This window comes from Amblyomma mixtum, chromosome 3 (genome assembly GCF_055824585.1).
Source record: "Amblyomma mixtum isolate Tamu chromosome 3, ASM5582458v1, whole genome shotgun sequence".
Lineage (NCBI taxonomy): Eukaryota > Metazoa > Arthropoda > Arachnida > Ixodida > Ixodidae > Amblyomma > Amblyomma mixtum.
The window spans coordinates 232,133,322-232,155,368 of NC_143014.1; the positions used below are offsets into that span (position 1 = coordinate 232,133,322).

General features: G+C 45.7%; 1 protein-coding gene across 1 annotated transcript in view; it reads left to right on the forward strand.

Annotated features, from left to right (window-relative positions):
• Positions 1 to 22,047, forward strand: part of LOC149353991 (serine/threonine-protein kinase PLK1-like) — a 274,454-nt gene that overhangs the window by 250,931 nt on the left and 1,476 nt on the right. Inside the window, exons 7-10 of the mRNA XM_089575901.1 lie at positions 2,529 to 2,769; positions 9,949 to 10,086; positions 13,744 to 13,879; positions 20,838 to 21,000. Coding sequence (XP_089432027.1) covers positions 2,529 to 2,769; positions 9,949 to 10,086; positions 13,744 to 13,879; positions 20,838 to 21,000 — 678 coding nt within the window. The remainder of the gene's footprint in view (positions 1 to 2,528; positions 2,770 to 9,948; positions 10,087 to 13,743; positions 13,880 to 20,837; positions 21,001 to 22,047) is intronic.

Here is a 22,047-nt window from a genome sequence, read left to right on the forward strand (position 1 = left end):
ATTTCCCGCGAAAACATATAATCGGAGGATTGCATGTACTGTACCCTTTGGCCTTTTCATACTGATCCGGTGAAGAAACGGGCCTATGTGATGCATACTTTACACTACAATTGCTTCGCAAACACTATAACTGATTAAGCTTTAGGATTAGGCGTATTTTTCTCATTGTGCCCCAAAGCATCTATTGCGTGCGCAGCGCTGCTGTCAACTGTACTATTGTGTCACGTTGGGTTTGAAGCTAATACCTTAATAATATCGTCAGTTTCGTTTAAGGTATTGGTTTCCGCTTTTTTATCTTTTAATGTTTAACTTTTTTAATAATTACTGTCTGAAACGAAATTTCAACGAATGAAAAAAATGACAATGCTCTTTTCAACGGGGCTGGACTGCCATAAGAAATTTCTTAACCTTGTCTTCAGCTCGCCATCTGCCGTTGACGTTTTTGTGTTCTTTTCCGTTTATTGCGCTCTTTTATCCCAGAAAGCCAGAAAGGCTCTGGTGTCCATATTACATGCACTGCTCAAGTTGAATTAATGATTTCATTGATAGGGTACAAAATATTTGTATGCATCCCTTATTCGTAATAAGGGAGTAATTACTTATTGACATCCACCCGAGCGCAGCCATACGGTCACGAAGGAAAGCTAAACAGCTTTCTGGGAAAGCTGTCTAGCTTTCCTTTGTAGCCGTATGGCTGCGCTCGGGTGGATGCCAATGAGTAATTACTCCCTTATTACGAATTTACTCCACTTTGGGGGATTCCCCTAAACATTTGACCTACACTGTTCTCACTGTTCTCACTGTTCTTCTATATTCAATTCTTGATATCCTTGGCGTGATCTTGATAAACTGTAATCTCAACGTATTTTTAAAGTGGTAGTGGTACCCGGAATTTTCCTTTCCGTCCAGATTATGTTCTAAGCATTGCGGAGTCCGCACAGGGTCAGTTCTGCTGCTTTCCATGCGTGTAATTATATTTGGCAAAAACTATTAGATGATCCTCGGTAGATCGTTGAATGCGTTAGCTGTCTAACGTTCGTTATCATCCGAGGTTGACATATTAAGTTCGTAGTATCCCAGGTCGTACACTTGGTTTCCCTATATCCGAGGTCAACACATAGAAGTTCTATACATCAGAGGTACACAAATGAAAGTTCATATATCCAAGGGTGCATACTCAGGTTCGTTATATCCGATGTAACACGACAGTTAGTAATATCCAAGCTTAACACACTTAAGTTCGTTATATATCGTAGGTGGCGTACCAGGTGACGCGCCATCCGTGGCGGCGTTCGCCATTTCCGTTTGCGCAGGTCCTTGTAATGCTAACGTATTAATAGACCTGTAATCGCGGATGTACTGCATTTATCAGTTTGTTTCCTCATTCCAAAACACTATCTATGCTGTAGATACGCGCCTTCATCTGTGTTTGCTAATGATTTTGTCAATGTGCTGCTTCATATTCTTCCCTGTCCCCATTGCAATGCTTGTTCTCAACACTGACGGCAAAAATGCTTGCTCTAGGTGCTCGAAACAAGAAAAAAAGAGTCATCAAATGGCTGAGGATATGCAGTGCTGCTAAACAGTGTCACAACGCATTCAGAACTCAGCGTTTCTTAACGGTAGCGGAGTAAAATCCTTCGGTTATATTACTTCCCCGTGGCACCAAGCCGTTGGTCCCTCCACCCAGACTGAGACGGGTGTCTTCTGGCTCATATTCACCAGGCCTTGCCGCCCGATTAACTCTTGATTGAGCTCCGTACATTGGGGTTCAACTTCAGTGTCACAAGAAAAGAAAATATATGTTGCCAAAAAGCCCTAAATCATGGGTGTTAACAAGTTCGTTGAGCATTATGGCAGGCAAGCTTCATTTCAGGTGTTCACTCAGTGCTCAGTGCTTTCTTTGACTGTTACGGTGACAATGACTTTGCAGTGACTTGGATTTTCTCTTTTTTTTATTACTATTATTTATTCCGCGGACTGCACTCTGTGCTTTGGCTATCTGCCTGTGTCTAACTTATTATGACGAGACTTTTCTTTTCTTATGAGTTTTTTTAATGCTCTGTTTTTCGTTTATTTTTTTCTTCTTTGGAACATTTAGTTATTTTTATTTATTTTGAATTGGCGTTAAGCCTGGCAAAGCATTGCTGGTCCAGGCATCCTCTCTCTTTCTTTTATGTTTTTTTACCTCTTTTTTGAGAGGACCAATAAAAGGGTAAAAGGTTATGGACCTTGGGCATGCAATATTAATGGCTAGATTTCCGGATCTTGCGATGTAGACTGCTTCACCCTATTTCTCTCGTGAAAAAGTGATGTATTTGCCAACGGCAGAGAACTGTACTATAGTTTCCTGGAACCGCTGGTTGCGTAATTTGATTATGAGAAATACGGCGTGTTTGTACTTAATAATAAACATCCCCCACCCCTACTTTCTGGAAGCTTAAAAACCAAACTGCTCATTTTGCTGAGGAAAAATTTGCACATTTATGCAATATTACGCCCGTAATGCTGTCACCCGTGTTTTGCAGGAGTATGATGTACGTGGATGAGGACGGTACTGAGCACTACCACACCGTGGAAGACTACCCCTCATCGCTAGAGAAGAAGACCAAACTGCTGAACTACTTCTCGACTTACATGGAGTCGAAGCTCCAGAAGACGGGTCGGGACGTCAGTCCGCGCGAGTGCGACAATCTGTTCAGACTGCCCGTGTTGGGATCGTGGCTCCGCACCCGTACAGCCATGTCTTTCTACCTCACTAATGGGATCGTACCCTTAGCGAAAAAGAGGATGTGCTAAAAATGCATTTCAAACGTATTGTATTAATTTCATATTTATTTCGCATTTTTTTGTCCCTATGCTTAAACTGCAGTACGAATGCTTTCTAAGTATACTAGGAATAATATTTTAAACGTTCTTAAAAATACGTGAAAAGTACATTTTTGCCCGCTTAGCATATTTATAATGCATTAAAAATATAATAAAAATATACATTAGAAATATACTAAAAATATACATTTAATACATTAAAAATGTGTTTACTCGGGCTTAAAAAAAGTCTACTGGGCGGCTCCATGGAATGACACGGGTTAATTCATCAAGTGGAGAACAAATCGTACACGGGTATTTATCATCAATCAACAGGAGTCTGATATTATAAGGTCACGTGATTGAATGGGAACGGCAGATACCTACATACAGCATACCAAGACGACAGCGACACAGCAAACAACAAATCCTACGACAAGCGCTATACTTGGCTTGCCGTATATATACCCAGCGAAAGCGACGCACTGTTTTACACGGTGATGCCTTTTTTGCGCAAATACTGTGGGCTTCCAAATTATCGCAGAAGTACCCTACTGGTCGCGTTCGAATCTGGGATTAATTGAGAACGGAATTGCTAGTTGAAACTTGCGTCAGGCACAGGTCAGGAGTCGAACTGTCAACCAACAGATACATGGGCGTGTAAGGGAGCCGGTCTGCCCTGCCACACGGGGTCCTTTCCGCTGGCTTATTCGGACCCAGAAGTACCTAAGGCGCTTTTGCTGGTATAATGATATCACGTTCTCACACGGAAATGTTCGAATGACATTGAGTGGAATGGCATTCGAGAATAGGAATGACATTCGGACTCGATGGACTGCCGCGGTGCTGCACGACACTTTCGAAACGCATTCGAAAGCCTCAGCTCGTTTTCAGTGTACAGCGACGACGACGACGGCGGTCACACTAGTCCGACAACGACAGTATATATCACGCTGAACAACAGCATGTAATTATAGTGAAATATCTAGTTTACTATAATATGATTCTAGAGGGACACGTTTTTCAGGCCAACGACACCGACGAATCCGGTCGGCGGACGGTCAGCCTTGTCGGCGGCTGAGCGAGAGCACGGTGATGAGGCGGCGGTGTGTGTATGCTCGCGCTTCTAAATGAGCGAAACGAACGGCTATATTTCACGTGTGCATACCTGAACACTCACCAGCGATAAGCGCTTGCCAAATCAGTTTCAATCGACGACGGCTCTGTTCCCTTCCGCGACGACTAGGCCCAGCGAGTTCGCAGGGTTGGATCTGTGATTTCGGCGGTTGTGAAGAGCGAATCACAAGCTTTAGCGAATGCAAATGGTCACCAGGTGTAGTTTTGGCAACAGTGACCTGAAATCAACTATTGCTTACATCGCCGGGCACGCGTACGATGAACGGGAATCGCCGGTGTGACCCAGACTGCCGAGCCGTGCTTTACGGCCAGCAGCAGTCGTCGCCGTCGCTAGCTTGTGGATAACAAGTTAGGCCGTTTCAGTTAAAGCGAACAGTCGCCATACATACTTCTGGATAAAGTAGTTTAAAAAAAAGTACTGGTCACGTCGGAGAAAGCCGGGACAAGAAGCGAGAAGCGCCAGTCCTGCGCGATGCCAACAACCCGGCTTTCTCAGGCGTGCGATCGCATCATCGCTTCCCACACATTGTAGCACTGCGTAAACAATCACGAGTACAACCAGTAAAAAAGAAAACAGATTGTTTATTAGAACCAAAGCGTAGATTGCGTTTTATGTTATGTAAACAAGCGATGTAAACAACAGTATGAGTGCAGTCGTCCTCATCGGCGCACTCCCGGGGAAATTTCATGCTGACGCGGTTAATATTCATTGGCGTAATATTATCTTCAAGCACTCCCTCAGACAGAACACGTGTAGCATCGTTAGATGACATTCGGCTGGAAGGCATTCGAAGCGCCCGTGTAGCAGGGGTATAAGTGGTGATCACCTTCCTGCTAGATGTTACTATAAACGAAAGGATGACGAGAAAGGGAAAGTTTTCACTCTTCGCTGAAACGTCATTTCGAGCCCTAGATTGTTCCACGGTAGCTTGAAGTGTAATGCAAATATGTTTACGCGGACAACCCATTTGTTAGAATTTAAATATACTTCAGACGGATTAATTGCGTATTTACGAAAGTACACTTTAAATAGATGGCCAGCACCAAAATGCGATGTCCCGAAACTCGATTTTGAGCATTAGATTGTTCAACGACAGCTTGTAGTGCGCTGCAAATATGCTAATGCGGACTGCCAATTTGCTAGAGTTTCAGTGTTCTTTGGACGAATTAATTACGTATTTACGGAAGTACACTTCAAATACATTGACGACACGCAAATGCCATTTCCCGAAACACGATTTCGAGCACTCGACTGTTCATGGCAGCTAGAAGTGTGCAAAGACGTTTAAAAGGACTGCCCGTTTGTTGGGATTGAAATATATTTCGGATGAATTAGTTTCATATTTACGAAAGTTCACTTTTAATACATTGACAAGATGCTAAAACTGCATACATATACGTTTACAAGGGCTGCCCGTTTTCTAGAATTGAAGTATACTTTCGATGAATTAATTTCATATTTCCGAAAATACACTTTTAATACACTGACAAGATGCTAAAACTGCATGCATATTTTTTCATGTATTTGAAAAGTGCTCGAAGTATGCTTTAAGTGAGGTATTTTTGGCACATTTTAAAAATATATTTCGAATACCAAGCATGAAATTTCAGAAACGTATTTCCTACATATTTTTAGTGCATTCATGAATACAAAATATGTTTAAAATACATTTTAAATAGACCTCCGTATATTCCAAACGTATTAGTTTTTGCTAAGGGTACAGGTAGGCGCGGCCACGTTTATTCTTTAAATGTCGAAAGCATTCAACTCAAAGTTTTTTTTTTTTGAGAGGATTGCTCTGTTTTAAGCTAGGCGTTGTAACGGTAGTCTCCTTAGATTGCTGTATCGCGCAGTTATTATAAAAAGTAAAAAAAAAATACTGAACGGGGTGACATGTTTGCAAATATATAGTTGATGCATACAATGAGTTTGGCAAAAGCGTGAGTCGCCGCGCGACTAAGCATTTTATTTGCATGAGTGGTTAGCCACGTTACCGCTGTGGTATACTGTATCCAAGGCGCGAGCGAACGAGCCAGCAAGCCTGAGGCTGAATTCGACGCGATTTCTGTCCAATCGCATTTTCATGTAAAGTTGCGTAGTAACATTTACCTTTTCGATCGTACGTATTTTTTTAGGTTTTCGATGCGGTGAAAGCCGCTTAAGACTCCAACTACGCAATATATAGAAGATGAAACGCCAGCCTCGTCACGTGCACGACATTTTGTGTAAACTTTCATGCGAAAATTTCACTTGTATTCTCGTGGATTTATTTCTGCTTCCATTCTCGTGAAAATGTGTCAGGAGAGTGCAAGCATCAAAGGTGGATTGGATAAGAAGATGCGAAAGGGCAATCCATGGCACGTCACAGCTAGTTTCCGCTAAATCGGTCGTGCTTAGAGCAAAGTGTATTTTTTATTATTGTGTCTTAGATTATACAAGCTGCGAATTTTCGACGCTACTTTATACGTGACAAATATTTCTCTCAAAGATGGCTTTCATCGCCTAAAGCACAACATCCGTTTCAAAGAGTGTTATCTTTGCAGGTCAACTTTCTTCAGGAGCATTCGAAGCTCATTCTGTGTCCTCCCATGGCCGCGGTGACGCATGTCAAACCCACCGGCACATTTCACACATACAGGCTCAAAACACTTCAGCGTGGCTGCCCACCGAAGCTGCTCTCGCTCCTTCAGTACACCCGCACTACCCTGGACAAAATGGCCACTCAGTCATGATAGTTGGGCAGGGCCGCTGCTTTACTATACTGGTGCGATGCAATGGACCGACCGTGGTTTCACGTGTTATATAGATTTACTCTAAGGATGCTTTTCTACCGCATGTTTCTTTTATTTTCATACTTGTTAAGGAGATGCAGACACAGGCAATAGCTTCTGCACTTGACGACTTGATTGTAAGCACACTAAATATATTGACATTCTTTCATTAGGTTAAATACGGTGAGAGACTTTCATTACGCAGAACAAAAATATAACATCAGGCGAACGGAAATCCGAGCCGGGAGGGTACCCCAAACTCTGGCAGCCCCGTGAAATTTTGCGCAATTCCGACCACAGGGACATTGTCCTCTTATGCACATCTTGAGGCTTTGAAGGCCACACAAGACCCCTGCAACAGAAAACCGGAAGCCAACAAATGCTTTTGATGTCACACCATCACACAGTTTCACGAAATATGATGATTTAACAACGAATGATATAAAATTGTGTCTTCAAAAAGCAGACTGTGAATATATACCTTAGCAGTGCATGTGGACACAAAAGCAATTATTGTTGAGGTAAGACGTCACAAAACGCCATTATCCGAATCCATCCGGAGCATGCTAAGAGCCAGTCAGAAAGCTCTCGGGGCTCTTCCGAGCCATTCGCAACTGATGAGCATGCGGAGAGCGAGCCGTATAGCCAGCCTTCTTCCCATCTTCGTTAAGTACGGACCCCTCATGAAACCGGAGCCAACCTCGTCGAGGGATCTGACTCCAACGATGAAGAGGGGTACGGCGGCTGCTGAACGGAAGCGACGGTGCATGCTGCCAGAATCCTGCGCTGGATGAACGAGACCTAGCAGTGTGACTCCACAGTGAAGGCGAAGGACGCTGAGTGTATGCCATGGAAGCGCTAGGTAGACGCCAAGCTGCGGCAGCGCAAGGCTGAAGCCAAACACGAGAAACTCGAGGGTGCAGCGGAGGCGAGTCGCACGACTGAGGTGCTAAATAGGAGTTTATAGGCGCAAGAGCGACGAATACAACACAGCGCCAGAGAAATGTATCTTTACCTTTTTGTTGTACTGTCTAAAATGGGAGAGAATTATGATAGCCTGTGTATTAAGCTAGCTAGGTATTGCCACGAGCAAGAAGGCGAGGAGTTAACTCCCACCGTGCTTGGCTACGGCGCCTTCTTGCCAGTGCCAGGGTACCCTTTTGATGATGAGGAGGAATTTTTATGTCGCAAGCGCATCTGTGGCCAAAACGCGCCAGATGAGGTGTGTTCGTCTACTCAACGTTTTCGTCTACTCGTCTACTCCCACGCAATTCACCATAAAGAAGTCGAGCACCAGGCCTGGGGGAAAGATTGCATCCATTTTATCACCGGTGGCTACCCGGCGGTGCTGGGGATCGAACCCCGCACATCCTGCATGCGACGAAAATGCTAAAACTACTAGGTCATCGCTACGGCAACCTTTATGCGCTATAGCGTTAGGGAGCTCGTGTCGCAGAAAATCCCAAGCCATCGTGGGACTCAGATTATGTGCAAGCAGCATAATCTCGAGACGCAGCGCATCGAACCTTAGAATGCACAAGCTCGAAATAGTAGTGAGGGCAACGTAGCTTCTAGCGAAGGAGAACGCGTCATTCAGAATGAAGCACGTAATTAAGTCTTATCGCAAATGAGAGGACATAGAGATTGCTAACCGCTTAGCGCGCATCTGGGAAGATATGGTTTACCACACTAACGTGGCCGCAGAGCCTGCTGCCACTATTGCGATGTCAGGCCGCTGAGGTGATTCCCGCTTGACTAAACAGGACGCAGACAACTATGGCATTGTAAAGACAACCCTGCTAATCTAGTACAGAAAGTCAGCGGAAACACTCTAACATAAAGTTTCACAACTCCGATAAAGCAAAAGGTGAGTAATACTCAGAGTGTAATCAACAAACTCATAGAACCGCCATGTTATGACGAATTCCTATTGCACTCTAGATTTTTCCAAAATTCACAAATTTGGAGACAGTCTAGAACCCACCTTTTGTCCTACAGATCAGCATAACGCATTATACTTTAGGGACGTGAATCATACCCGGACTATGATTAAGAAAACCCATGGGTGCGCCTTCTTGTGGTGAATTCTTATTGGATTCGGGATTTTTCCTAAATTCATGTATTTGGAGACCATCTAGAACCCATCTTTTGTACTACAGACGCGTAATAATACGAAAACACATCGACACATTCTACTCTAGGGATGAATGGCGCGAATCTTTCCACTGCTGATGTGCGCCCGTCATCATCACCCATGACTCGCGACTCATGATTTCAAATGCCATCTACGTTCCCGGAAAACAGACCGAATCCACCCCTGCATAAACTGTGCATGACTTTGACGCCCGGGGTGCTCTCTAAAATGGAATACCATACGCAGTCTGCTTAAAGAGTGGTCAGGGAGAAACTGCTTGATTCAAGTCTCTAACCATTTTCTTCTCTCCACAGATCAGTTGCATTTTCGCTAAAATGAGGGCTGGTGACAAAGTACTATTAGTAGTTCTGCACAGTGTTCACATACATGTAACTAGCATGAAAGAAGCCAACAGCCACAGAAACCAAGGTGCACAGGGGATTTTTTTTTAATGTATTTATTTATTTTGTGGTGTTGATCAATTTAGAATATTACTGAACATGTTATCGCTTAAAGCTAATTGATTAGAAAAGCAGAAGAAAAAACAACCACTGCCGCCGGTGGGATCCGAACCCACCGGATCCCACCGGCGGCAGTGGTTGTTTTTTCTTCTGCTTTTCTAATCAATTAGCTTTAAGCGATAACATGTTCAGTAATATTCTAAATTGATCAACACCACAAAATAAATAAATACATTAAAAAAAATCCCCTGTGCACCTTGGTTTCTGTGGCTGTTGGCTTCTTTCATATTTATAACGAGCCCCTCATATCCCTTCCCTTGTTTGCTTAGTAACTAGCATATGATTGTTACATTCTATACATGGCTGACCGGAAGGCAGCCACCCCGACTGAGTGCGTCGGTGTAGACGTCAGTGACATATCGTGGGCGGCAGAGGTGGAGGCGGACGCCCGTGCTCCATGCCACCTCCTTGTTATTCGTAGATTATTCGCGGGCAGCTCCATACCAGGTACACCAACCCAGGCTTCACGTCACTGACCTCTTTCATATCAGCAAAAAGATCCAGAGCAGACGGCATTTCTAGATCCTCATCAGAAAGTGGTGCAAGAACAGTTTGCATTTATGTTTGCACTTTCAGAGCGAGAAGTTGCGAAGTTTTGACAGAGTTCTCCCACATTCTAGAGGTGTTGATGGAGGCTTGGAGAGAGAATTGTGCATCATTATCAAAGAACACAGGTCCCTGGAGGCTATGGAGAACCTTCCACGCACTATCACGGTACAAATTGTCCTCCTGAACCCGCGTACCATGCGTGAGCATTCCAGAGCAGAGATGCAAACGCTTTCTTTCCGAAACCGATACAAAAGCCGAAGTGTCTGGCAGATGTGACAGTGACTGATAGCTTGTCCAACTTGTTCTTCCATGCGAGGCCCGCAATAAAGGTCACGCAGCCTTTGCTTAGTTCGTAGAATTCCAGGGTGGTTTTGATGTACAAAGGTGACAAGCGTAGCTCTCAACACATCGGCGAGTGCAGTCTTTTCGCCTCGTAGCAACAAGGCTGCGATATCTTCATCCTTTGCTTACAAATATAAGCCCCTTGACACCACACTCGGTTTCGAGAACAGTTTCACCTTCACCGAGCTAGCCAACGCCCTGGTGCAGGTTCATGTTTCAGTGCTACGGGGAAAGAAGGAGCGCTTGGCCTGAAGAATGCTCCGTCACCTCTGGCTGATCCAGAAAGATGACCTTCGCCATCTGGAGAGTCAATACGCGAAGAACTAACGCCAATTCCAAGGCGTATAATGTACCTGAACACAACGGCCAACCTCAGGCGTATCTCTCTCACGTCAACACTGTGCAAACTGACGGATCGAATGGCGGCCGCCCGTGTGATCCACGCCAACAAAAGCAAGCCTACTTCTTCCACGAGGTCTAAGCAGGATTTTGCCCTAACTTCTGAACACATGAAACTCCGCAACCACTGCTGAGGCGGATTGTCAATTCCAGTAGGTGCCGCAGTATGTGGAGAAACAGGCTGAGATCCTTAATGGGTGACTAGAAATAAAAACCCGTCTTAGTGGGTCCGGGGAACATTTACGCTATTTTCATTCAAATCGGCGTTCTTTGGAAGAACTTTTGAAAGACGTTAGCGTAAATATCCCCCAGGCAGTTTTTCTGGTTGACTCGACCACGTCCGTGCAAGATCCGTTGACATGGCAGAAAAAGAAATTCTTTAATCTTCAAGATCGAAGTGCGCAAATAAACATAGATGGACCTCCTGTAAAGAAAGGTATTTCGCACTTCATTCTGATGTCTTCTAGAAAAAATACGCTTTTCAATGCAACTCAGTTGCTCGTATACATCGTCTTGGCCGGCAAGGTAGCCAGACACCCGTAACAGCGCATTTCTGGGATCACGCAGAAGTTAAACAAAGGGATAGATAAGCGGGCAGGTTGGTGATACATAATGCAAAAAAACAGAGCGAACAAACGGGGACGAGACGAAGAATACGCTTGTTCCTGTGTATTCTTCGTCTCGTCCCCGTTTGTTCGCGGTGTTTTTTTTTGCATTAAACAAAGGACTAAACTTAACCGCCCTGATATTTTGTCTGTGTACAGTTCGATTGCTCAGTGCAGCTGATTTCACTCTGCCGCTTATACAAGAAGACGGTGAACAGCATTTTATAAGATTTTTATTAAATATTTGCATTTTTTTATCCTGATGGACATTTGACATAGGTAAGTGAGTATTGTGCACGCTTCTCTCGAAACACTCTTATTCTGAAAATGGCCAACCATTTTAAGGTCTTCAACGATTCCCAGTGTCACTGACCTTTTACTTTTGTATGTTTAGCATCTATATATCGCAAACTTTAGCATTCAGATGAAAACAGACGACGGAAGGCATTATAAACAATGAAATCCGACGATTTCTTCCAAATGGAAGGTATACTGCCATTCACACGTGGTATGAAAAACGCTACATTTTGTGGACTTGCAGCTTGGAACATGTGTATTGTTCTGTAGAATGTCCAGTTTTATTTATGTGCCGTGTTGTTTAAAACTGTATTTTCTTTCAATTAGCCGAGCCCTCACAGATTTGAACTGCAACAGTTGGTCGTGATGTTTCGTTTATGTACACAGGGTGTCTCACCTAAGATATCATACAATTTTTCAAAATAGCCTTTTTTAGTTAGAAGAGCGCTTTCTTCGTATTAGCATTGTAAGCGTTGTAGTACATAAGATTAAAGCTAAAACACGCTAACTAGCATGCTCATTAACTAATGTAGATTAGTTAACTTCTTAACTATTACTATAAGGCCCCATTATTATTTAGGGGCCTGTTGCCCAACGTAAGTAACATCGATATTAGTTCTTAGAAATTCGAAAACGGAGTTAAATTTGGCGTTCTGGGCCAATAAATTCTGACTACGTGGCATGAAAATCCATGAGCATTCGAGAAGCTTGCTGGCAAAGCAACATCTCCAGAGCACGTAAATCGTCGTAATAGCCAAAATAAGATGGGCCGGACAACCGAAGGTAACTGCGTTTTCGAAATTCTAAACACTCCAAAGAATATTACAGCATGCTACACGGCCCTCAACAATTAAGGAGACTAAGGGTAACAGTTCAAAAGTTAGCTATTCAATATTAGTTAACAAGACCACTAGTCAGCACGTCTTAGCTGTATTGTGAAGTACTAACTAAACCGCTAATAATGCTATGCCGAAAAAAAGCGCTCTTCTAACCGAAAAGCCTATCTTTCACCCTTTATATCTTTCTCCGTACAGTGCTGCATATCTCAGTGTGCTGCTTCTACTAAGACTACAAAGTACTACTGCTTCGTATAACCACTACTTACAACATACTACTACTTACAACATGATACTACTACGTACTAGTGCGTACTACTTTTTATAAACTTTTTGCTAAAAGTTTAACCCTTAATATATTTATGGACTTTTCGGAGGAGTGATATCCAGTGCGTGTAACGTCCCTTTAGTCCGTCATCGTACACACATAAGCTGGAGCGCAGCGAGAGAAAAACCTGAGCTTGCTTCGCAGCTGCGGCATTGCCACGAAATTTTAACTGTCCTGGCCTCTTCTACGCGTCACTGCGAGCATTTGGGTCACGCATTCGTAGATAGCCCGTAGCGACACGGGGCAGAGTGTGCAACACGAGAACTTTTGTATTTTGGCCACGTATAAGCCGTGCTGGTATTGTTAGCTTCTGCTAACACTGATCAATCAAGATATTGTAAAAGAGCGCTCTGCGGAAGACCCTAAAGTGGGAGCACTGTTCGAGCAAGACGGTATGCGACTGCGCCCTGATATCCTCCTTCCACAGCTGAGTTTTCACACAGCTAGCTTATTTGGGCTCCCCGTGCTTTGTACTTTCTTAGTGTGTTTACGTCTTAACACATCACTCAAACATGTGAATGTTATATGTGAGCAATAGTGCGTATGTGCACATGCCAGCGCAATTTGACTTCGAACAATTCGCAGTGGAATGAAGGGGGACCTGGTGTATTTTATGCGGTTTCACCCGTTAGCAGACAGCATATGTGTCCACAAAGAGGCGTTGACGTCCCGCAAAATCACCCGGCCACACACCCACGGTTGCCGCTACGATAGTAGGCACATGTCTCCTTTAGTAGCAGAAAGACGACAGTTGGCTGGCGTAGTCTAGAATGGACAGGCTAAGCAACAGCAGTAGCAAGCGCGAAGAATTTCTCCTCGGCCTGGGCGATATAATCATGTAGGATTTAGCCCGCGTAGTAGTGGCAGCGTACCTCTTGTCTTGTGTCGAAGATTTTCTGTTAAAAAAGGAGTGTTGTGTTGCACTCTTGTGCGAGTTGCGTCTGTCACCGGGATAGCCACGGCTCGTTACTCAACCAAAAATACGGCGATAGTCTCCGTCTGGTTTCAAACTCAGGAGGACGTGATGTCTGTGCGCGCGCCAAAGCCGATGGATTACGGCACTGAAGAGGAGGACGCAGTGCGCCTGCGAAGAATGCAGCTTTCGTACCAACCTGCTAAGCAGGCGACTGACTACCGAGATTCTGCCACCGGCAAGCCTGTGTACACGCCACTAAACCGCGAAAGCAGCAAGAGAGCCTCCCGATGGGGCTGGGCTATTCGCCACCGTGCAGCATCGATTTAAATAGCTTGGTTGATGAAAGGAGCGGTTGCTACTGTCCCAGCATCAACCTGAACATCAGTGACGTCACCCACACCAGCCTACTGAATGTCTCCGCACCGGAAGCATGGAAGCATGATGCAAAGGTTACACAGGACATGAAACTTGAAGCCATGACGCCAGGCCCCTCCGTATCCTTCCGCGTTACCTGTTACCAGTCTACCTCAGTTCTGGATGCGATTGGAGCGCACCTACGAGAGGAAAGAAGCATCGATGCCTAATCATGAGCCTGCCACTGACGTCGAGCTCGATCATGCTGCAGCAGCCCTGAGTGCAGTCAAAATCAACCAAACACCTTGCGACGTGGAATTAGTTTAATTAATCGTGATGTGCTGGATACATTCACTACCGTCATGCAGAAGGAGAGCACAGCTTTTACTACTGTCACGCAATCAGCACCCAAAAAGAGTGATTGGATATATGGAAGAATTTCAGTGCGTGTTGTGAAGCGCGGATGTCCATTTCATAATGTTAGGTATGAAACATCAATTTACAACACAGAACTTCAGAACGCTTCTAACAACCCGCCAAGCGGCGCTTAGTGTTGGAGACACCGAGTCTGACCCTATCTTAAAGAGTGGCCGCAGTACCCCAGACAGTACTATACCCGCCGCACTGTAAAGGTAACCAGGACAACTGATTAAGATAAATCAAGCACAGCATCTATTACGGCCCTAAATTAGCTCATACAGGGTCACACAACAGCCTAAAAACAAAGGCTCTCCAGGAAAAATACGTCTATATCAATACTGCAGAGGGTTTTTCTGTACTCGTGCTTTAAATCGGGCCAGAGACTACAAATTCTGCAACCCCTCCAAAAGATCCAGCAAGTACGGATTAGTGGTAATACAGTGGCCGTAGTGAAAGCCATAGAATATGAAGATAAATGGGATGCATGAGTGGCTTATGTGTTTGCCGCAAAAATAAGTTGAAATTACTGCTTTGCCTGTATGGTGCGTGGGTTAGACCACAGTAGACTGGCCCTGGCCACAGGGCAGGTCAACTCGTCAAGATTGACAGAGGAGATGGCAATACCACTTGCCAGAATAATCTGCGACAAAAAAAGTGCTATCTCGAAATCGAGTGCGACAGTCGCAAAAATCCTGGGAAGTTGCAATAGAAATAGCGTTCCGCAAGCTATATGAGTTCCTCTCTAAGGTCTCTCAAAGGCGGCGGAAAGTCGGGTGGCCCTTACACCTGCAGTTCTGCGCCAGTGGTGAAGTAAGATCCCAGCGCGAAACAAATGCCCTCACTGCGTAGTACCCGTTTCCGAAACCACTGCGCACAACCTACTGTGGACATGCACAGGAACTTCGATGGTGCGCGCTCGGATTCGTCGCAAGGCAGGCCTGTTTTATCCTGATTATTCACATTTCCCCGTGTTAAAGAAAAACATTTATGTTCAATCAATATGTGCCTTTTTGCATATAATCAGACTGCAGATTTTTTTGTAACGCTTCCTATCGTTACTTAGTGAAAGCACCTTTTAAGCCGTGTGGAAAATTTAGCGTTCAATAACAAGAACCTGGTAGTCCCCGCCTGCCTCCAGCGCGGAGAGGAAGCTCAGACACCTGATGCTACAAACTAAGCAGACAAAACACGGCATAAAAAAGGGGTGACCGCGTGTTTGTTCGCCACGCATTCTCCGACGCGGGCTTTTGCGCTACTACTTCGGCCCGTGCAAGATCCACCGTCGAATAGGAGAACTTGACCACAAATTCGTTTCCAGAGCACTCAGAGCAGCCCAGAGGCGCCGCGCATGCCCAGGTGTGCATGTTGTACAGTTAACCCTCATTATGCCACACTAAGTGAAGCATTTTCATTCTGTCTTCTTGCGTTCAACGCGTTCACTTCTCGCCCCTTCCTTTTTGTTCTAAATATCGGGAGATGCTGCTTTAAGAAGCGGGTGTAATGACGCGAAGATTTGTAATGTTTCACTGTAACACATGATGAAAGCAGATTTGTTTGTTTTCACTGAAGCTGCGCACAACTGCTTCTACACTTTTCAAGAATTCAGTAGCTGATTTCCGCGCTTCATCTTGAAAGTTCTTCGTCACCTTTAAATTGAAGCACGCCGACCGGCATTGTGTTACTGTTGTTTGAAGATCGCAGAGCACGCTTGTTCCTACCGCCGCCATCGAATGGTTGAATTCTTTATATGTGCAAGTCAGTCCAATAAATACCTTGAATTCCAGGCCAGCCTGCCTCAGGCATTGTTTAAGGCGTTCTCCCTGCCACTTGGCAATAAAGATTCGTTGACTTCGAGGCTCCTCCGGCGACTGAGAAGAAAATCAGAACCCCGGGTTACATTCGGGGAAGCAGCTGATGCAGGACTCGACCAACCATGTAACAAAAACATATGTAAGGCGCTGTCCACGTGACAGTACAGATTCATTGACTCCAAACCTCCTCCGACCACCGAGAAGGCTCTCAAGGCCCCCAGCCACATATGGGGAAGCAGCAGCAAAAGCATTGGACCAGCCACGTAACAAAATGAGATGGAAGGCCCTCTCCACGTGACATTACGCATTCAGTGACTTCAAGCGTCCTTCGGCAAATCAGAAGGCCCCCGGTAACATACGGAGACGCAGCAGCAGTTGGACTGAACCAACCTGGTAACAATATGACATGAAAGGCGCTGTCTATGTGACAATATGGATTCGTTAACTTTAAGACTCCTCTGGCGACTGACAGGCCTCTCAGGAACCCAAGTACATACGGGGAAGTAGCAGGAGTAGGGCTCCCCAACCACATAACAATATGACATGAAAGGCGCAGTTAACGTGACAGTATGAATTCGTCGACTTCAAGCCTCCTCTGGCGACCGAGAAGGCTGTCGAGGCCCCTGTCACATACCAGGAAGCAACAGAAGTAGTACTCAGCCAACCACGTAACAATATGCCATGTAAGGCACTTTCCAAGTGATAAAATGGATTCGTTGACTTCAAGCTCCTACCAGCAAATGACCAGGTTGTGAACGCTCCCAGTCACACACTGCGAAGCAGCAGAAGCTGGACACTACCAGCAATGCAACAATATGGCATGGAAGGCGTTGTCCGCGTGACAATTCGCTGCCTTCAAGGTTGCTCCAGTGACTGAGAAGGCAGTCAAATGCCCCAGTCCCATACCGGGAAGCAGTAGAAGCAGCACTCGACCAGCAATGTCACAATATCTCATGTAATGCACTGTCCTGTTGACAATATCGATTCGATGACTTCAAGCTTTCTCCAGTCGCTGAGAAGGCTCTCAATGGCCTCAGTCGCACACCGGGAAGCAGCGGCAGAAGCAGCACTCGACAAGCAATGCAACAATATCCCATGTAAGGCACTGTCCTGTTGACAACATCGATTCGATGACTTCAAGCTTCCTCCAGTGACTGACAAGGCTGTCAACTCCCCCAGTGAGAGACAGAAGCAGCAGAAGGTGGACTCGACCAGCTATGTAACAATATCGCATCGAAGGCGTTGTCCGCGTGCCAATATAGATTCGCTGAGTTCAATTCGTGATCCTAAGCGAGCCGTGAAGTGCGCCCGTCAAGCCCTCACGCTGGATTCGGAGTGTGTCAAGGCACTGTACCACTGCTGAGTGGATCTGCGCGCTCGTGCTGGTAGACGTGCAAGAGGGGGCTTCCACGCGGGGGGGCGCGCCCGCGACCTGGATCCGTGGTCGCGCCACGTGAAGCATGAGTTATTCCTGATCGAGCAGCACCAGTAGTCACGTAGGAGCTCCGAGATCGATGAACGGTTGAGGTGGAGGGCAGACTGCGAGCAGCACGCCAGCGCCGCCTGGCCACTGAGTACGCCGTGGAGCCGGCAAACCACTACCTAATCAGCAGAGCGCTGGAGACGCTGGCCAAGGCGCCCTCCTTCACGCGTCTTCCTCTCGAAGCTGGCCACCCCAGAAAATCCGAGCACCAGGCCGGGTAAATCCAGCACCCATTATAAAACTGCTGAGTCCCCGGCGGAACTGGGGATCGAAACCATCACCTTCCGAATGTGAGGCGGATGCTCTTCCAGAAGGCCACCGCTGAGGCAAAATTTGTTGCGCTAGGCCGTGTGGTGCAACAATGCGATGAGTTACGTGCACTGATATGACTTTTAAAATACGTTTAGAAGCTGACGATTGTGTTATCTACCATGCTATTAAACCTTCACATTCTTGTCATTTCCAGTGCAACTTGGACCACATACAACAAAGGTGTGTAAAGTGGCAGATGTTTCTCAACCCAATAAAATGAGAGTTTATTTCCTTCAAACGCAAGCATCACCCCTTCCTGGCTGAATACCAAAACAAGATTCTACACGAGTTTCTAGAGTTTCTCATTATAAATACCGCGGCGTTTTCTTTTCGTCCAATCTCACCTGGAACGAGCACGTCGAGCAGGTTACTGCTAAAGCTCATGGCATGCTAAATTTTGTAAGAAGAAATTTAAAATGGAAACACTCAATGTTGAAGAGCTTCTTTATTTCACCTATAGTCGGCCAATATTGCAGTATCCATGTGTTGCTTGGTAACCCCCAATATTAAATTTAACCGACATGCTTGAGCGTATACAAAAGTTTGCCGCTCGGTTTGTCTCAAGTAATTACGAGTTTAACAGCAGTGTTACTAACATTAAACTAACGCTGGGATGGGAGCTGTTACAGAAACACCATAGGAACTCCCGGTTAGAAATGTATAAAATCTTGCACCGAAAAATAAAAATAGATAAAGAAAATTATTCTCTTCCACCGCATTACAGGTCAAATAGATTTGACCACGGATGGAAGATTAGAGAAATTAAATGAAAAACTAAAACTTATCAAAATGCATTTTTCCCTTCTGCCATTCATGACTGGAATCGCCTGCCCCATGAAATTGTTGAGTGCCGTTCGGAACCTATGTTCTGCTCGTTGCTGTTGGATGTATGAGTGCGGAGTTGGCTTTTTTTGTCATTCCTTGCTGTTTCTTCATATTCATTCATTTTTTACTTGCTGTGTCATGCCTTGTTGTATTGCCTTTTTTATTTTTCTTTCTTTCTCTTTTTTCAGGCCTATTCTTCTGTTATGTATCCTCACCCCCCCCCCCCCTGCAATAGCGCCTACGGGCGCTGCAGCTAGTTGCAATAAATAAAGAAATGGAGAGGTGTCTTCTCGAGCTTTTCGAAAGCGCATGTGTTTGGCGCCATTTAGCCAAAATTTGTTCGGCGAGAGCGTCGAGGGTAACTTCAGTTTCGAAATTCTAATAGCTTATATGGGTATTACTTCACGTGGGCTACACGCCTGTCAATAAATAATGAGTCTAACAGTGAGTTAGAAAATTAACTGCTCAGTGTCGGTTAACCAGCCTGCTAGATAGCGCGGCATCGCTGCATTCAGAGGTACTGCACTACTGATAATGCTATGCCGAAAAAAGCGCTCTTCTATTCTAAAAGTTTAAAATTTGTGTGAAGTCTTAGATGAAACGTCCTGTATATGTATATTCTGTAAGGACTCGAGAAAATTGTTGTGAGGCTGCCACTCTCAAGCTTTTCAGGAGAGACTGACCGATTTGTGTTTCTGCTCGTTAAGGCGTGAATTAGGGCCTTTTGATTGTCCATTAAAACAGCTAGCGCAGGATACAGGACGACAGGAATAAGGACACACGACGACCGCTTGTGTTCTGTCCTTCTCTTTCTGATGTCCCGTTTCTTTCCCTATGTGTTTTTTCTGTGTACTCGAGAGGGAAGCTGGGCATAAGGCTGACTGCTGCTGCTGTGTCATTATTTTTGCTTTGATTGGAACCCTCAGAATAACATGCAGGCACAAGCCCGTTGCCCATGTATAGGAAGGTAGAAATCAGTGCGACGGGAGTGCGCACCAGAGGAAGCTGGCGTTCTCATCACCACGATTTAGCGGTGATATGTGGTCGCACATATCAAGTTGGCCTAAGCGGCCAAAGTTTTTCTGAGAGAACTAGCTTTCCGTTGATAATGCACCAGTAAATTTCACGCGCACCGAGTGGTTTCAAGTAGAGAAAGGCTTGCTCACGTTTGGTTCATGCCGTTCGGAAAGAGAATAGTAAAAGCCCCTAACTTCCTCCGGCGGGCGATTTTACTTTTTGCAAATTGAAAACAAAGGATGTGCAATATTACGCGGAAAATGTAACACACAAAATAAATATCCAAGTTTAACTGTACCTTTGTTAATGTAGGAGGAGGCTATTGAATTCAGTGTCAGAGAGCGCTTGGTATTATTCTCACTTCTTGGTGCTCGGTGCGCCACCCCGTACCAGTTGCGGTGACCACGCTTGGGATAGTCATGCGACCTACAAAAGTTTGGCCCCCGCCTGCCACTCACTTTATTTTCTGATCGATCTGACAAACGAACAAGTCGGAGCCGCCAGTATGGATGTTGGGTATTACAGGATGCTACAAATGCAGCTAGACTTCGAAATGCTTATGCCAAGCACAGTCAAGGGCTGTGTATTATCGTTGCATCGTATTCTGTGTGTTAACGATATTCGAGAAGCAACACTTGGGAAGCGTTCCCGACGGAAGAGAGCGCAGCGAAACCTTCCGCGCGTAAACGCATGCGGCCTTCCGCGCAGGACTTCTACGCTTCTCACGGTGTTACGCCCAGGACGCCTTCCAGTCTAAGTGGATTAAAACCCGGACTCTCGTCCGGCGTAGCCAGGGCAGCGGCGAACACAAAAACCTCCACTCAAAGCAGCCAGCGCAGCTCTGCCAGTGCACTTTCATCTGCAGGACGAAAATAGCTGCCAACGCCAGCCGTAATCGACTTTCCCATGAAAACACGTGTGTCAGTTGGGCAAAGTCACCTCATCTTTGACCGCTCAATCCATTGTCAAAGGTTCAGTTGCCAGCGAGCAGTTTCCATACCCGGCGTGGCGTGTGCGCGTGGCCTCAGCCCTGGACTTGCGGACGCCAGTCGCGCACATTCCGGTGTCCGCACGGCATGGATGCCATCCTTCTCACCCTAATGCTAAACACGTGGTGGAGGTGGATCTGAGAGCGTGAGTGATCAGTGCCACAGCCCAACTTTTCAAAAACTGTACAGCAGAACTTCGGCATCAGGCCTGCAATGCAAGGGAAAATCTTGCCAGTCAGAAACGCCACCCTGAGTTTGTCGCCACTTTTGATGCCACCGACAGGCCTGAAGCCACCAAGAAATACAGTACGGCCAGCGAAAAGGGCACCCCTTCGTCTGCCGGCTCGGCCTCCATCCAGACTTCCTAGGGAAGAAAATCACTATAAAACACGGAAGGAAGTGCGGCCGACATCCTCCCTCCCTCTCAGACTCGCCAAAATTAAAGTGCAAGCAGCACAATCTTGAGACGAAGCGCCTCGAACCTTCGGATGCACACGCTCTAAATAGTAGTGAGGGCAGCGTAGCATCTAGTGAAGCAGAACGCGTCATTCAAAATGAAGCAAGTTATTATGTCCTATCGCAGAGGAGAGGACATAGATCTCTTTTTGCTAACCGCTTAGCGCGCATCAGAGAAGATATGGTTTAGCAAAGTAACGTGGCCGCAGTGTCTGCTGGCCCTATTGCGATGTCAGGCCGCTGATGTGATTCCCACTTGACTAAACAGGACGCAGACAACTATGGCATTATAAAGACAAGCCTGCTAATGAAGTACAGAAACTGGCCTGTTGTTCTGCGACGCGAGTTCCCTAACGCTATCGCGTTAAAACACGAACGACCAGCAAGATAGTTTATGGACCCCTGCGCACTCAGGGATCGATCGCAACGTCGAAGTCGACGCTTTAGTCCGAGGGTACACGTTCAGGAGGACGGCGAAGATTGCGATCTTGAGATTTAGACTGCTTCACCCTATTTCTCTCGTGGAAAAGTGATGTATTTGCCAACGGCAGAGAACTGTACCATAGTTTCCTGGAACCGCTGCTTGCGTAATTTGATTATGAGAAATACCGCGTGTTTGTACTTAATAATAAACATCCTCCACCCCTACTTTCTGGAAGCTTAAAAGGCAAACTGCTCATTTTTTTAGGAAAAATTTGCACATGTGTGCAATATTACGCCCGTAATGCTGTCACTC